General features: G+C 54.5%; 2 protein-coding genes across 9 annotated transcripts; one reads left to right on the top strand and one right to left on the bottom strand.

Moving 5' to 3' along the window:
• Positions 1-816: 816 nt before the first annotated feature.
• P2RX6 (purinergic receptor P2X 6) lies at positions 817-10,751 on the top strand (the record flags this gene model as incomplete). Of its 4 annotated transcripts, XM_084801780.1 has the most annotated exons (12): positions 817-956; positions 1,506-1,656; positions 4,199-4,270; positions 6,583-6,658; positions 6,838-6,931; positions 7,003-7,083; positions 7,163-7,304; positions 7,394-7,503; positions 8,825-8,918; positions 8,994-9,059; positions 9,167-9,244; positions 9,341-10,751. In XM_084801780.1, the coding sequence occupies 12 exons, from the start codon at positions 817-819 to the stop codon at positions 9,374-9,376; spliced, it is 1,140 nt and encodes a 379-aa protein (XP_084657906.1). In that variant the 3' UTR covers positions 9,377-10,751. The 4 variants fall into 4 exon arrangements, with proteins under 4 accessions (XP_084657906.1, XP_084657908.1, XP_084657905.1 ...); XM_084801782.1 differs by lacking the exon at positions 4,199-4,270; XM_084801779.1 differs by lacking the exons at positions 8,825-8,918; positions 8,994-9,059; positions 9,167-9,244; positions 9,341-10,751 and having other exon boundaries at positions 7,394-8,723.
• Positions 10,752-11,717: 966 nt separating this feature from the next.
• Positions 11,718-15,412, bottom strand: SLC7A4 (solute carrier family 7 member 4). Of its 5 annotated transcripts, none has more exons than XM_084801763.1 (5): positions 15,304-15,412; positions 13,592-14,608; positions 12,585-13,225; positions 12,213-12,321; positions 11,718-12,098 (listed from the first exon to the last, which is right to left on the bottom strand). In XM_084801763.1, exons 2-5 carry the CDS (start codon positions 14,571-14,573, stop codon positions 11,923-11,925), a joined length of 1,908 nt encoding a protein of 635 aa, XP_084657889.1. In that variant the 5' UTR covers positions 14,574-14,608; positions 15,304-15,412; the 3' UTR covers positions 11,718-11,922. The 5 variants fall into 5 exon arrangements, with proteins under 5 accessions (XP_084657889.1, XP_084657890.1, XP_084657887.1 ...); XM_084801764.1 differs by having other exon boundaries at positions 13,592-14,605; positions 15,304-15,374; XM_084801761.1 differs by lacking the exon at positions 15,304-15,412 and adding an exon at positions 15,104-15,276.
• Between the last annotated feature and the right edge of the window lie 1,575 nt (positions 15,413-16,987).

Here is a 16,987-nt window from a genome sequence, read left to right as displayed (position 1 = left end):
GCAGACACAAGCTAAGAGCGCAGGGCTCACCAAGGGGAACTCATCCCAGGGACGTGGGCGTTTCCTCTGGCCTCCTTGACCAATCAAATCTGATCTACAGCCAACAGGTGGTCACCGGCGGCCCCTCCCACCCCGCGGTCGTCCTGGGAACCGGGTCTTGTATGTGGCTGCAGAAACAATACGCCCTTGGCACGCTCCCCGCCTGGGCTGACTACCTCACACCGCGGGGCCGTGCACACGGGGTCGGGGGGTGGGGGTGGGGTCACCTCCTTCACGTTCCTTTCGCGGATTTTTCCAGTCTGACTGCAGAGTTTGTGTTTTAGTTACTGCGCTTGGGGCAAGAGGCAGCTCTAGAGATCTGTAACCTAGCAACAGTCTTTCTCCGGAGCCACAGCTATGCTGTCACTCACTGCCTGGGGGGTCTCTCAGAAGCTAGTCGTTTGCTCTGGTGCTGGCGCCAGCAGGGACATGTCAAACCCACCTTGCACGGTTGCACTTTGGAATCTGCACGTTTGAGCTCAGAGCCCCTTCTCTGGGCTTCTGTTACCCCATGTTGGTCACTACCCACCCTAAAAGGAAGCAGACTGGGGCTTCAGGGACAGGACTATTCCACTCTGTGTGCATAGAGTCTAGTCTGGGGCGCCAAGGTCAGCTGGGGTTTGCTTGGGGCTGAGCCAGGATCCAGATCCTGTCGAGTTGGAGACGTCCCATTAACAGCATTGGCCTGGATCCCAAGCATAGCCGCTTTACCTCCAGTTCCGCTGCGGCTGAAGCTGCCTGCGGACTCACGCACTAGCAGCCAGCAGGACCGGGAACATGGCTTCCGCCGTGGCAGCCGCACTCGTGAGCTGGGGGTTTCTGGATTACAAGACAGAGAAATATGTGATGACCAGGAACTGCTGGGTGGGCGTCTCTCAGAGGCTGCTGCAGCTGGGAGTGGTGACCTACGTGATAGGGTAAGAGGACAGCTCCTGGCCAGGCTGGCTGCAGAGAGCCCTGTCCGTCCTGCGGGCCAAGGGCTAAAAGCTGGCTCCTTAGGATTCCAGCTGGTAGGATAGTTGGAATGGGGGGGGGGGGTGTAGTCAGTAGGAGGATTTTACTGCATTCAGAGGGCAGCCCAAGAAGCCATGTGCCCACATAAGCTTCATCTTGCTCTCTCTGCGCATCTGCATTAAGGAAGCAGGAATTCTTACCGTGTGTGAGCAACAGAGCACCAAGGCTCCCAGAGACACCACTAGCCGGATTTCGGAAGTCTTCAAGGAAGGGGCTGGGTTTGCTGAGTGTATGGGAGGCGGACGGCACGTGAAAAGTGGCCATGGCGGACAGTGCCGCCTGAGGGCTCCACCTGCGAGGGGTCTATCTAGCGTAAGAGGTGTCGTTGGGCAGAAGGTGCAGGCCCTCTGTGCTGATCTGGGAGCCTCTGGAGTTAGACCAAGAGAGCCTAGCGCTGTGGGCACAGCCACTCCTCACCTGGTCGCATACACTGTCCATCATCGTCTCCCTAGGTGGGCCCTCTTGGCCAAAAAAGGCTACCAGGAGTGGGACTTGGACCCCCAGATTTCTGTCATCACCAAACTCAAGGGGGTTTCTGTAGTCCAGGTTAAGGAATTGGAGGACCGGCTGTGGGATGTGGCTGACTTCGTGAAGCCAGCGCAGGTAGGCGCCCCGGTGCTGCTGTAGGAGGCCCAGTCACATAGCTGCTGTGCATGAGAGACATGGGGTGCCTGGGATGCCAGGGGGAGGTGAGGGCTTGGGAAAGGGCCTGACAGAAGCACTCCCGGAGTGCTGAGTCAAGCTGAGGAAGTGGCGTATAGCTTCCCAAGTCAGAGAGCTGGTGCCTGTAGGCTGTCCTTTAAGAGGGAAGGCTAGAGACGCAGCCCAGTGGCGGAGTGCTTGCTTGGCACGCATAACCTTGTAGCTTCAATCCCTAGTACCACACGCCTAAAGACCCCCACCTCACCCCACCCACCACCCACAGAGATATACCTGAGAAGGACTGAAGTCTCCTAGGCTTGAGATTTATGCTCAGAAGTGAAAGGCAGGGGACAGGAGCTCAGGGGTTGGGCTTTCTGAAGTCCCTTGTTATCGTGTAGGGATCCCGAGTTAAGTTCATTTTTTCCACTGATGAAAGAATTAAAAGGGAGAGGCTGAGCTGGGCGGTGGTGGCGCATCCCTTTAATCCCAGCACTTGGGAGGCAGAGGCAGGTGGATCATTGTGAGTTCAAGGCCAGAGTGGTCTACAAAGCGAGTCCAGGACAGAGAAACCTGTCTCCAAAAACAAAAAACAAACAAAAAGTGCCAGGTGTGGTGGCGCATGCCTTTAATCCCAGCACTCGGGAGGCAGAGGCAGGCTGATTGCTGTGAGTTTGAGGCCAGCCTGGTCTACAAAGCAAGTCCAGGACAGCCAAGGCTACACAGAGAGACTCTATCTCGAAAAAGCAAAACAAAACAAAAAAGAGGAGAGGCTGGAGAGATGACTCAGCTGCTGAGAACACTGGCTGCTCTTGTAGAGGATATGGGTTCTGTTTCCAGCACTCGCATAGTGGCTCACAGCTTTCTGTCACTCCAGTGCCAGGGGACTCAATGCCATCTTCTGGCCTCTGAAGGCACCAAGCACACACACAGCACACACTTAGATACACATTAAATACCTTAATAGAACTGCTCAATTAGGCAGTGGTGTCCCACGCCTTTAGTCCTGGCACTCAGGAGGCAACGGCAGGTGGGTCTCTGAGTTCAAGGCCAGCCTGGTCTACAGAGAGAGTTCCAGGACAGCCAGGGCTACACAGAGAAACCCTGTCATGAAACAAAACACAAGAAAGAAAGAAAGAAAGAAAGAAAGAAAGAAAGAAAATTAAAAGCAGGAAAGAAGTGACAGACACAGCAAATAAACATCTCATTAAAAGTGAAAATTATTGGGGCTAGAGAGGTGCCTCAGAGGTTAAGAGCACTGTCTGCTCTTCCAGAGGTCCTGAGTTCAATTCCCAGCAACCACACAGTGGCTCACAACCATCTAGGATGGGATCTGGTGCCCTCTTCTGGCACTCACATGTACATGCAGGCAGAGCACTGTGTACATAATAACAAATAAATAAATCTTAAAAAAAAAAAAAAGGAATATTCTCACACCCCACATAAAGAGACAGGCTTCCCACCAGAGGGAAGGGAATCCAGAAACCAAAATCCATTCTCCCTTGGAGGGCTGCTGGTCTTAAATATCTGTGCTTGGACAGGATAGGTCCCTGTCCCTGAATTTTGGTTGATCGGCTTAAAAGAGGAAGCAGATAGGCCCATAGGTTCGTGCAAGCTGAGGCATGTTCAGAACCAGCTTTGAACATAACTGGACTGGCCTATATCATTCTCCAGAGGGGGACCCTTCTGGCAGCTGGGGTGGGAGTTGGGGGGGTTGGAAGCTCACTAGGCCTGCCTCTGTCTTGGAAAGCAGTGCAAGGAAGAAGCTGGTAGTTCGCCATCTTGTGGTGCTTGCAAGGCTCCTGTCTGCCTGTCAGAGCGCAGTCTGACTCCTTTCGCCCTTGTCACTCGGGTGCCCCTCCTGCCCCTCCTGGGGAACATCCACCTAGCTGATCTAGCCCCAGTTACCAGCTGTTGTGTGACATTTCCTGAGGAGACATAAACAGATGTCTGTATACCCCAGCTAGGGCACCGACCATGGGCCAATTCCATCCCAAAGTAGTTCAGCAAACCAATGAGTAATTGTGGCCACCAGGAGGCACGTAAGTGAGGGGTACTGAGAGAAGCATGGTGCCCCAAAAGCAGCTGCATCATCTTGGCCACACACCCTCTTGCTCCACCAGTGCTGTCCTGCCTGTAATCAGCAGTCTCCCTCTGTCCCCATTTTGGGGCAAGTGCATGAGAATTTAAAATGAAACTTGTATGGAAGACGTGGTTAGAGGCGTGACATTCTCTGGGCTCAGGGAAAGGCCATAAACCTACCCAGCATTACCCCACTTTCTGCAGGACAAAGATGGTAGCTGGATGGGGCCAGGAACTGTCCCCCACAAAATCCAGGCTTCCCGGGCTGGGCTATACCACAGAGGGCACTGGCCCAGCATGCCTGAGAGCCTAAGTTCCAGTCCCAGCCCTAACAGCAACAAAGAACAAGATAACCAGGCTGTCAACGGCTAGCCCCTGGGCTGGTGAGGCTCGGCCCAGCCCAACCTCCAGCCTTGCCTTCTAGGGAGAGAATGTTTTCTTCCTGGTAACCAATTTCCTCGTGACACCAGCTCAAGTCCAGGGCAGATGCCCAGAGGTGAGTTTGTGCAGAGCTGCTAATACCCCCCCACTTCTCTCACCAGCTCTGTCTCCTTTCTCCTTCCTACATGGCTCAAGGCTCAGTCTGAGCTTGCAATGTCTGTCCTAGGCAAAGGGCTAAACTGTTCTAGAAGTCATTTCATGGAGCCTTTGCACCTGCCCTCCACCAGGAAGACTATAGTTTCCACCAAACAGCTGATTGGGGCACCATAGGTTTTAGTCATTTGCCTAAGGGGACCCCAGGCACGGGTTACAGGCACAGTATCTGAGCAACCTGTGCAGCAGCAGACCTCAGAGTGGGACAGTTCTGCTGCCATGCCCAGTCTCTTTCCCGTGCTGGGCCTGCCTCTGGGCTCCAGCCAGGCACGCGCTCGCCTGGAAGATCAGCTGTCCTCTTTGCCAGCGCGTTTTAGTGTATCCCGAGTCCACTTTCATCCGGGGGGGACAAGCTAGCACACGCCTGCATTTGCTTTTGATCTCTAGGTGTATTTCAGCCTATCTGTGTTCATATTTGAGCCTCTGTCTCATTCTTATCTGCTTCTCGTGTGGAAATGTATGCACCCCACCCATTCACCCCAACCTCACCTTTTCCCTTTGTCTGGGACTATTCTATTCCAGGGACTGTTTCAAAGAGCACATTGGCTCCCACCAACCATGGCTTTTATGTGGACAGTTAGGATCCATTTTGTACATATATACCACATTCAAGGCTCTGGTATGTGGTCACATCACAGTGTCAGAGGATGTCACATGTCCATGGTTGACACCTATCCACAAAGGGAGTGATGTTTATGTACAAACAATGACTCCCTCTCAGGGCACCCAGACAGTGCTCCCACCTCTGTACACTTAGAAGATGTTGGTTACAGGCTTAGTGTGTAGACAGCTCTTGAATGTCACCAACCCTACCCGTCCACTCCTCAGACGGCACACGGTTCGTCCCCTCCCTGTCTGAGGTTTCTGGTTCCTCTCACGAGCTTACCACAACTGGGCAGTTACTCAGCCAACTTGATGGCCAGGTTTCCTGAGAATACCCAGAGTTCCTGCCTGCTCTTCCTAGATGATTAGTGACCTGGTTCCTCAATAATCCGAGTGTCACATCCCTCTGCAAACCTTTCCTGACACTCCCACCCACGCCCCACAGCATCTAGGCTAGGCCATGTGCTGGGCATGCAGAACTCCAACTTTCTCTCTCTCAAGTTGCAGTTACGGTCCAGTCAAGGCAGCAGGTTCCATGATGCCCACACAAGGCAAGAGGCCACAGTCAGGGAGAGGTGGGGGACTACATGGATGAAATTGTAAAGGAGCTGGTGATCTGGATCAGTGTGGCCACAGCAGGATGCCAAGGCAGAGGAGGGTCTCAGACAGACACCTAGGCTGTGTGAGGGGTGACTTGTCTCTGGGGTGCATACCTGCTGCTCACTGTGGCTGGGTGATTAGAAGGACAGCCCAAGAATCTCATGGGCCCTCGGAGTCCTGCCAAGAAGCTGGAATCGATGCATGAGCAGAAGGGAGTCAGGACACGTGCTTGGTAGAGACCCTCCATCTCAGCACTTGGGCTGCTGGGTAGGGACACTCACATCTCACCACAGAGTCTGCTGGAAGGCGCTGGAGACGTAGACGCAGGTCGGGACAGCAGAGGAGAGAAGGTGGCTGAACTCTGACCTCGGCACTGGCTCACAGTCTCATCCTTCACAAGACTCCTGAGTCTCCGTCGTGGCTTTTCAATCCCTCAACCACTCCTGCTTCCGTGGCTCTGTGGTCCTCCCAGAGTTCCTCACAAGCTGAACCTCCATAAGGGTTCTGAAGCTCAAGGCTGCCTTCCCCTCTCAGGCCTGGGACGCTCACCTCATAGTGCTCCCATGTGACTCTTTGGCCATAGACACGATGTCCATGTTTGGCCGAAAAGATTGGCCTCGAGCAAGTATGGGAAGGGGGCTTTCTTCCTGGGATAGGCCCCTGTGACATTAGGCCCCGATCATTGATAGCTACACCTACCATATACTGAGTGTCACCCGTGCATCCTTCTGTGGCTCTTTAGCACCACTGCCCCCTGATCTGTTGTCCTAGCTAGATAGAGCTGGCCCCCAGTGGCCTATCAGGGACAAAACTGCCAGGCGAGCAACGCTCTGCTCTTGGAATGCAGCCCTGTACCACTGTCTCGCCAGGTGGCTGATGGTCCTTCCCTCCCGGCTCATAGTGTGTTTGCATTTCCCTCAGCTTCCAAACCCAGGGTTGTGGTGATAAGTCACAAGGAGGAGGCATCCCCTGTGCTGCTGGTGACTAAGGGTCTCTTTTTACCTACTTCAGCATCCTTCTGTTCCTCTGGCCAACTGCTGGGCTGACGAGGACTGCCCTGAAGGGGAGACAGGGACGTACAGCCATGGTAACACGGTCCCCTGGTGCCTCTGTTAGACCAAGGGAAGGGAAAGAACGCTGGGTGGTCCCCAAATGCAAGCCCTGCTGTGCACCTCCTCATCCTGCCCACAAGACAAGCCCATACCCCGACCCCTCCCCTGGACCCTGGGAGAACTGAGGCCTTGGAGCTCGTTTTGTGTTTTCAAGGCATAAAAACCGGTCAGTGTGTGGTGTTCAACGGAACCCACAGGACCTGTGAGATCAGAAGCTGGTGCCCCGTGGAGAGTGGGGCTGTGCCCAGGTGAGCTTCCTCTCCCTGGGGGCAGGGTCCTATGGTAGGCAAAATGATGGCAATATACCATTGATCTGCAGGAAGCCCCTGCTGGTTCAGGCCAAGAACTTCACGCTCTTCATCAAAAACACCGTCACCTTCAGCAAGTTTAACTTCTCCATGTAAGCAAGGGCGGGTCTGGGTTGAGCCTAGGTTTTCCACACCTCTTGGTTCATCTGACCCCATCACTGTCCTTTCTAGGACCAATGCCTTAGACACCTGGGATGGCTCCTATTTCAAGCACTGTCTGTATGATCCACACTCCAGCCCGTACTGCCCAGTGTTCCGCATCGGGGACCTTGTGGCCATGGCTGGAGGGGACTTTGAGGACCTGGCATTGCTGGTGAGTCATTTGGGGCAGAGTTCCTGCAGCTCAGGGATAGGGGGGTCTCGAGGCCATCTACCAGTGGGACAGAAGTGCGCTGTGTGCAGGGCGGTGCTGTGGCCGTCAACATCCACTGGGATTGCAACCTGGACCCCAGCGGCTCTGACTGCTGTCCCCGGTACTCCTTCCAGCTGCAGGGGACGGGGTACAACTTCAGGTATGGCCCTTACTGCCCCGGGTGCTGGTTGCTGTTCCTGGCCTGGTCCTTGCTCCACCTCTCTCCCCGTGACCACGAGAACAGAGCACATGCAGCTCAGACCTCAGGTCTCCGCTGTGGGTACAAGGGTCCGGGGGGTGTCCGCAGTCCCTTTGCGCTACTCCATCTTCCCTCGGTCACCTGCTCAGGACAAGTTCCTCACCTGAAGATCTTTGCACAGCCTCTTCCAGAGGACCCTACTTCTTCAAATTACAGACACCTCTTATTTTTAATTTCCCTCTAGGACTTTATCTAAAAATTTCCCCACAAAAACAAAACAAAAAAAAACCCCTCTGGACTAGTAGAAAAATTTGGACTAGCAGAGAAAAATATTCATATGCTTCTGACCTGGTGTCTTAGTTAGGGTTTTATTGCTGTGAAGGGACATCGTGACCACAGCAACGCTTATAAAGGAAAGCATTTAACTGGGGCTGGCTTACGGTTTTAGAGGTTTAGTCCCTTATCATCGTAGTGGAAAACATATCAGCTTGCAGGCAGACATGGTGCTAGAGGAGCTGAGACTTCTACATCTTGATCTGCAGGCAGCAGAAGGAGACCGTGTGCCACACTGGGTGTAGCTTGAGCATAAGAGAACTCAAAGCCCCGCCCCCACAGTGACACACTTCCTCCAACAAGGCCACCCCTCTTCATACTGCCATCTCGGCTTGCGGGCTCTCGCTGGCACCCTTCTCTGCTGAGAATGCCTCCTTGCGCCTGCCACAGCACCCACCCTCACTTTCTTCCCCAGTTCTGTGCTAAAGGGAATTCCTGCCTCAGAGTTAACAGCCTTCGTCTCCAACCCACCTTCCTTCTCCCATACCCCTGCTGCCAGTATCTATTCCAGTATCGTCTTCTTTTTCTGCTTCTTTTGTTTGTTTGGTTGGTTTTTTTTTTTTGTTTGGTTTTTGTTTTTTGTTTTTTTGAGACAGAGTCTCTCTGTGTAGCCTTGGCTGTCCTGGACTCGCTTTGTAGAGGAGGCTGGCCTTGAACTCACTGCGATCCTCCTGCCTCTGCCTCCAGAGTACGGGGATTAAAGGCATGCGCTACTACGCCTGGCTCTATTCCAGCATCTTCTGTGGCCCTCTCTAACCCTTAGTAGCAGGGATTTCCATGGCCCCCTCCCTTGCCCCCCTCCCCCGCCCCCCAGCAGACCATGCTCAGACTCTGGTTCCTTTCCCCCTGTCCTTAACACCTACATGGACACTAAGACTTAGGACTCAAGACTGGGGCAGGTAATCGAACCTGGAGTCTCTCCCCCCCCCCCCCCCCCCGCTCTCCTCAGGACAGCCAGTCACTGGTGGGAAGCCTCAGGTGTGGAAGCCCGGAGCCTGCTCAAGCTCTATGGGATCCGGTTTGACATTCTTGTCACTGGGCAGGTAAAGTTCAGGCCAGGGGAAGGATTTTGTGGAGGGTTCGGGAGGACAGCCACAGCTTTAGCCTGGGTCTCTCAGGCAGGGAAGTTTGCACTGATCCCTACGGTCATCACGGTGGGCACAGGAGCAGCTTGGCTGGGCATGGTGAGTGGAACCACTGGATATGCAGACTGTGTCCTGGGGGAGGGACGGGCTGGTGGAAGGTGGGCAAGTTGAGGAACCTGGAACATGGTAGGTCCTGCCTCTTCCAGGTCACCTTCCTGTGTGACCTGCTGCTGCTGTACGTGGATAGAGAGGCCCGTTTCTATTGGAGGACCAAGTATGAAGAAGTGAGTTGTGGGTCCGCTGTGTTCCAGAGCTGAAGTCGCCCTGCCTGAACACTGGCTTTGGCCGTTAGTGTGATCCCTAATCTGTTGTCTTTGTAGGCAAAAGCCCCAAAGGCAACTACCAACACTGCATAGACTGAGCCGGCTTTCGTACACTCAAGCCCTGCTGCCCAGGTGTCTCAGCAGTGGTTTGCAGCTGCCCCATGTCTGCTGCAGCTGGGATCCAGACAGCCATGCGCTGGTGGCCTGTTCTGGGGGGCTAGTATCCACTGGCCTGTCGCTCCTGAGGCTTAGAGCCACTCTCTGCTGCTTAGCATGTAGGGCTTGGGAAGGCCGTGCGTTCTAGCTTGGGAACACTAAGGACAAACTTCAGCAGGACCGGACTAGAGTTGGGGGAATTCCACCAGACTCCCCATGCACACTCACTCCCAGGCTCAGCCTGAGAGAGGAAAAGGCCATGTAGTCGAATGAGTGACTGCTGCTGTCCTTGGAACTCTCTCAATGTCCTCCCGAGGCCCCTGCCATGCAGTTTGAGGCCTCTGGCCCTGTCCACCAGCTTTCTCATGATCTCAGTGTGAGAAGCCGTACACCAAGGATTTATGGCCATCAAGACAGCCCTGGCAGCCTCCGTCTCCTGTGAGGCACCTACCTGCAAGAGGCCCTGACGCTGACCCCAGCCAGAGTGCCATGGTTTGAGGTATACAGCACTGAGGTTCTTTGGGGCCGGCTGGTTTTGGATCTACAATGATTTGAGCCGTTGACTCCTCCATGGTAGAGACTTTCCCCCGTGACTCAGACAGAGCTCATAGGCCGATGTCAGGGACAGGGGCTTCAGAAACTTTCTTGGTCCAAGTATGGGGCATAATTTAGGGAGCATGCACCCCTCGAAGGGAAGAGGCAGCTTTGTCGTGGATACATAGTGATCAAAGGAGCACCAGGGCTGAGCCCAAAGCAGCACCGATATCTGGGGTCACCTGACTTTCAGAGCCTCCAAAAGAAGCCTTTGGAGTTCCTGGTGCCTCTCAGTCCTCAAGGCTGTGGCCTCCAAATGGCTATGATGGGAAGGCCAGCCTACTGGAGGTGCCTTGCATGGACCCAGTAGTCCTTGGCGGGGAGAGAGGGTGGGAGCATCCAAGGAACCCTGATATCACTGCTGAAGTAAAACTTGTCAAAGCAAGCAGCTTTCTGTGTAGTCCTTAAAGGGAGGAACGAGAAAAGGGAAATGGCTACCTTGGCCAGAGCCCAGCCAAGAGGCAGAGGAGACCCAGGACTTCCTCCGTCTCTTAACCTCAGCCCCACACCCAGCGAGTAGACTAGAAAGTAGTAGGTGCAGGCCCAAGTTCCTGTGCATCCTGCACACTCAAGTGCACCACTCAGGTACTAAGTCAAGGCCGCCTCCTACGGACACTGTCGCCCTGGAGATAAATAGGTGAACCCAAAGGCTTTATCCAAAAACCCTTTCAGGAGATACAGAAACAATAAAAGAGGGATCTGTGGTCAGGAGCCTGAATTTGGACACAATGGTCAAGTCAGTCTGTACATACTGTGCACTCTAAGGGTGGCTGTGGGGGGCCATGCAGGAATGTGCTGGGTGTCATGGGGGGGTGTCATGTGGGCATGCGATTGTCCCTAGCAGGCCTGGGGCACATGCTTTGATCCCTGGGAGCCAAGGAAAATCAAAAGACCCTGACACTCAATGCCTTTTTGAGTTAACCTACTTTGTGTCCAGGTTATGATATGTATTTCCTGTTAGAGGACATGTCAGGCACCCAGGGATATAAGTCAGCAGGAGAATGCTTGCCTAACAAACTCAAGGCCCTGGCTTCCATCTCAAGCACCACTAACACACACACACACACACACACACACACACACACACACACACACTCTCACACTTACACACATCCTTACATACACTCACACACTCATGCACTCATTAACTTACACACACACTCACACTCACTCTCACACTTATACATGCTCACACTCATGCACACTCACACACGCTGACTCACACACACAATGCTCACTCACACACTCACACAAACTCACACTTACTCTCACACATATGCACATACTCACACTCACTTTCACATACTCTCTCACATTTATACCCAGGCACATACACACCCACTCACACCCACTCACACCCACTCACACTTACACACATACCCTTACAGAGGACCTGTCAGGAGTCTTTCCCTGTCTTGCCACATTGTGCAATGCAACCTCCCTCCCCAGAGAGACTTTGGCCGACCTTCTGTGTCTCTGCTGTGGAGTGGGGACAATTGCTTGGTTCTTCAGGCAAGTGAGAACTCGGTGCCACAAAGAATGCCACAGTGTGGATGACAGCTGGTCACAACACTAGCCGATTAGTTATTATTCTGGGTCTCAGGGGCTGATGTGTCTTCCCTGCCTGCTCCGTCCCACCTGCCCAGGTATCCAGAGTCGATCATAAACAGAAAGGCACGCGGCATCGAGTCCAGACCAGCGCTGGCCAAGGCCTGTTCCATGACAACCGAGGACTCAGTTCCTGGGCTGAGGTCCTGAGAACACTCCCAGCCCAGCCGAGGCAGGCTTCAAACCCAAGCTCCCTTGGGTAGGCAGCTGCCAGTTCTTCTGGCCTCTGGACGTTGGGGATGTGGGGGCCCCCCCGCCCATGAGCCAGCCTCCGTGGCCAGCTATTCAGTACAGCCTGAGTCCTGCACTGGTGCCTGGCTAGCGGGCTGCACAGCCTGCACTGTTTCCTCCAGGCTGCCGCTAGGGAACACCACGTAGTGCGCAGTGGTCAGCTCCAGTGGCTCCCGCTGGTTCTCCTTGCTGTGCCAGATGCCATAGCCAAAATACACGATGAGTCCTACGGGAGTGGGCATGAGCCTGAGGGGCAAGGTCCCAACCCCACCTGCCCTCTTTGTCCGCTCCCCCCCCCCCCATTGTCAAATACTTGGGTCCAAGCCCAGGCCGAACTCACCGACCAGCAGCCAGAAGATAAAGCGCAGCCAGGTCAGGTAGCTCAGCTTCAGCATGAGACAAATGTTGAGAAGGATGCTCAGGGCTGGAGTCAGGGGCACCAGAGGGATCTGAGGGTGCAAGGGTGAGGCTGAACTTGACTGTAGGATACATATGCCAGCCCAGAGCCTGATTTTGTGGACACTCCATGGAACCCTTCATCTCCGGAGCCTTGGAGCCATATGTACCCTCCCATGCAGGAAGTTGGAGGAAGTGGGGATGGATAAGGTTGCCTCCCCTGCCACATGAGCCCTTGTGCATTTTCAGTTGGCATAAGAGGCTGGGACAGAGGGAAGGAGTTGGACTGGGGGTGGGGGTGGGGGTGGGGTTGTACCTGAAAAGTGTCTTGCTTCTTTTGCTGCTGGTGAGCCCCCAGGACCAGGAGGCTGAGCAGGAAGACAGCACCACTGATGACCAGCAGCAAGACGTAGCCCCACCGCGGGAGGTGCAAGCCTGAGTTCCCGAAGACTACAACACACGCCAGAGAGATGGCTGAGACTATCAAGATGCCAAGTGCCCACGCCACAGCAGTCCCAGGGCTGCATCCATCCAGGAAGGCCAGGAAAGGCTTTAGGGCTGGTCGCAGCTGCCCGGGCTCAGACTCGGAGGCCTGCGCAGCATCCACAAGCTGTACGTGATCCGAGAATGAGTCGTATGTTTTAGCAGCGGGGCCAGGGCTGTCTAGGCAAGGGGAGCTGGGTGGAGAAGATTTCTGGAAACGCAGCACAATGATGCTAGTGGCCACAAAGGTATAGGCCAGCAGGGTGCCGATGGATAGGAACTGGACCAATGCCTCAAGGTCCAGCAGTAGCGCCAGGAGAGCCGTGAGGACCCCAAACACCAAGATTCCCACCACAGGCACCTGTGTCCGGGGGTGCACACGGGCAAAGACCTGGAAGAAGAGCCCATCGGCGGCCATGGCGTAGACGATGCGGGGCAGGGAGAAGAGGTTGCTGAGCAGGACCGTATTCATGGCTGTAGCAGAGCATGGGGAGCAATCAGCGGAGAAGCCCAGCAGGGGGCGCTACTGGCCTCTCAGACAGTGAGGGTATTGGCTTCTCGCCTCCCACCTAGGAATGGGGCGCTTGCCTTTAGAGCCAGGCCCACTAAAGAACCTTCTCGAAGTCAGCTTGGGAGGGACCTATAAGCATGTGCTTCTAAACTGACACTCTGTAAAATTTGTGGGGAGCGGGTCTGCCAACAAGTCTCTGAAAATGAGTGTTTTCACGAGCTCATTAGACAGGTAGTTAAGACAGGGGCCTGGATGGAAGTATTTTGAGAGGTTTGGGGATGGGGCCCTCTACCCTGTCCCCTCCCACCCTGCCCAGAAGGGTCCCTTACCACAGATGGAGCCGATGGCCACAATGAAGCCAGCCCAGCTGTAGCCCCGCCTATAGAAAGCATCAGCAAGTGCTGAGTCGGGGTCCAGGCTGTGCCAAGGTACCATGAGGGTTAACACAGTGGAGACCAAAATGTAGGCACCAGCTGCCAGGCCGAGTGAGATGGCTATGGCCGTGGGCACAGCCCACCGTGGGTTTTTGGCCTCCTCGCTGGAGGCAGCAATGACATCAAAGCCCACAAAGGCATAGAAACAGGTGGCTGTGCCAGCCAGGATACCAGAGAAGCCGAAGGGTGCAAAACCGCCCTCTTCTGCGCTCCAGTTGTGAGGGCGGGCCAGGATGAAGCCCAGGATGATGATGAAAAGGATGACAATCAGACTGATGGCTGAGAACGTGTGGTTAAGCCAGGAAGAAACTCGGGCACCACAGGAGACAAAGGCAGAAGCCACGAGTAAAATGCCGGCAGCCAGAAAATCCGGATAGTGGGCCAGGAAGGGCACTTGCCAGACACCCACGTGAGACTCTGTGAAGTTGCGAATGCTGTGGTTAAAGATGGCGTCCAAATAGCCACTCCAGGCACGGGCTACCGCGGCACCCCCAATGAGGTATTCCAGAAGCACATTCCAGCCTATGAGGAATGCCCATATTTCACCCATGGACACGTAGGTGAACAAGTATGCAGAGCCGGTACGAGGCACGCGGGCTCCAAACTCTGCATAGCATAGGGCTGCCAGCAGGGAGGCTACAGCGGCCACCAAAAAGGACAAGAGCACAGCAGGGCCAGCCATGTCCTTGGCCACTGTGCCTGTGAGCACATAGAGCCCAGATCCGACCATGCCACCCACACCTAATAGGGTCAAGTCCAGTGTGGACAGGCAGCGACGCAGTGACGTCTCCATGCTAGACTCTTGCAGCGGCTTTAGACGGTTCAGTTTCTGGCAGAAACGTGCCAAGCGGGCAGTGCTGGGCAGTCCCCGGGCCATGGCAGACGGAGTACTGAACCAGCTTCTGGAACCTACTAGAGACAGACAGCAGGGCTAAGCAGCCATCCTCCATTCTTTCATAGACTGTCCACCCCAGTCCTCGCCTCCTCTCCCTAGGAACAGAGGACATCTACACCACGGATCTACTTTAGAAGGTTTGAATGGGACGGGCGAGGTGAGAGGCACGCGGGGGCTGGGGGGAGGGGGGGCGGCGGTGTCAGGGTGTGTGGGCAGCAGGGATAGACAGCATGGAGGGCCTTCCTGTCAGCCTTTAAGGCACTGGAAGTGGCTGGGTGGAGCGGACCTGCAAACCAGGTAGGTGGTTCTAAGGGTGAGTGGGCAGTTGCCTAACAACAGGCTTGGAGCAGGCTCCATGAACAAGAAGAAACGGAGGCTTCCTGAAGCAGAGCCAGGCTGCCAGGACCCGGAACAGGAGCAGCCCCTGCAGCCCTGAGAGTGGCCAAAGGGACATCTGGCCTCAGAGAAAAAGCGATCACCCCCACTTCTGCCAGGTTGGAGGATCAGCTCACCTAAGGCCAGGAGGCCAGGGCTGCGTGGGCCCCGAGTCCCGGATGTGGAAGCTGTGGTACACCTCCCCTCGCCACAGGCGCCGCAGCCGCGGCTGCTGGGGCTAGCTGCCTCTGCCATGCCCCTGGCCCCCAGACACCCAAGCCTTCGCTTGCATTTGCATTCCCGCAGCAGCCGTCCCGCCGGACCCGCTGCGACCCACCTGCTGTCGCCGCCACCGCCACCGTGCGCACTGCGCCTGCCCCGCTAGTTTACAACGCCTGCGTGCAGGGCCCGCCCCTGGCTGCCAGGCAGTGGATAAACCCAAGCCTTACAACTCACATCCCCTGTGGGGTTCTGCACAGAGTCCCGCACCGCGTCATATATCAGAATAACCCTCTTAGGCGAGTAAACGTCCACCATCGAGACCAGAGCTGACCAGGGTCATAGGGCTTATTCCATCACTTGGACCTACCTCCCCAGGTAAGGAAGCCTCCTCCACCTCCTGCAGGTGGGGGGTCCAGGTTGTGGGGGGCGGAGCCCACCCTGATGCCGCTGCAGCAGATACTCTTCTTGATCTCCCCACCGCAACTCGATCACTCCAGCCAATTGGGTACCGTCCAGCCCCCCATCACGGGGGCGGGGGTTGGCTATGAGAGGAAGACAGGGGTCTGACAGAGTGGCCTTGGCAATCTCTAAGCCTTGCACAACAGGCAAGAGAGGGCAGCCATCGGGGAGTGTTCCGTGAACTGACAGAATTTACAAAGCTATTGTCCGGTTGTGTCCCATAAAAAGACAGCAGTCAGCATCATAAGACAGCCTGCGGCTCTACAGGTGGGGAGCCCTATAGCCCCTCAAATGCCAATGACCAACTCAGAGCACCTGACAGACCTTGCAGATTCTTAAGGGACTCCAACATCAACTTTCCCCTCGCGATCAGCAGAGCACCCCACACTTTTCACCTGCCTCCGCACCAACAGGTTGCCTGGGCCAGCTCTGGCATCATCAAATCTCCAACATCCATGCCGGGTCATTTGTGCTTAGGTCTGAGAAGTCTTTTTCTTTCTGTTCTTCTCAGATTGAACGCAGAAATGCTAGGGAGGCTTGGTGGCCCATGCCTGTAATCCCGGCACTTGAAATGGTTCAAAAATTCGAAGACCACATATATAAATATGTATATGTATTTTTCATGCATACTACACACACGTGTGGGTATGTGTGTGTGGGTATGAAAGCTGATGTGGTGAGGTGTTGACTTGTTGACAGAGAAGCCAAGCCAGGAAAAACCAAGGCAGGGACCCATTTCTCTCAGAACCCTAATGATTTATTTATTTATTATTGTATGCACATTGGTGTTTTGTCTGCATGTATATCTGTGTGAGGGTATCAGATCCTAGAGTTACAGACAGCTGTGAGCTGCCATCTGGGTGCTGAGAACTGAACCTGAGTCCTCTAGAAGAACAGCCAGTGCTCTTAACCACTGAGCCATCTCTCCAGCCTCCCTCTCCCAGAACTTTATATATTTAATCTATAATACATGTCTGATGTAGCTAGCATGTGATATGTAATAAAATAAACATCCAACTATATAATACATACTTGATTATATATGTTGATGGTAGTGATCATGATACATACATACTACTAAAAATCTATTATGTTCATACAAATATATGCTCACGTTTATTGGTGATTAGTGGGATCTTAGGATGCAGTCTGGATGACTCACTCAGATGAAGACAAAGTGGTGGGTGACATTCCAGATGTGCAGGGGCACTGGGAACACTATGGTTTTAGTCGCCTTCCTGGGCCTCCTGACACTGCAGACACTGTCTGCAAGTCCAGCTGCTGGCTGTGGCACTGCCCTGTCTCCTCACACTCACTGTCTGAGCTTAAGTGAGTGAGGG

This window comes from Acomys minous (assembly GCF_964271855.1).
Source record: "Acomys minous genome assembly, chromosome: 11".
In the NCBI taxonomy this organism is placed as follows: Eukaryota; Metazoa; Chordata; class Mammalia; order Rodentia; family Muridae; genus Acomys; species Acomys minous.
This window is presented reverse-complemented; position numbering and strand designations above follow the sequence as displayed.

What these genes read in the sequence shown, in the direction of transcription:
- SLC7A4 (XM_084801761.1), bottom strand. Translation starts at nt 15,221, where the DNA reads ATGGCAGAGGCAGCTAGCCCCAGCAGCCGCGGCTGCGGCGCCTGTGGC. An exon ending in AGAAGCAAGACACTTTTCAG is followed by an intron (nt 12,322 to 12,584) that starts GTACAACCCCAC and finishes TTGCACCCTCAG; the next exon opens with ATCCCTCTGGTGCCCCTGAC. An exon ending in TATCTTCTGGCTGCTGGTCG is followed by an intron (nt 12,099 to 12,212) that starts GTGAGTTCGGCC and finishes CCACTCCCGTAG; the next exon opens with GACTCATCGTGTATTTTGGC.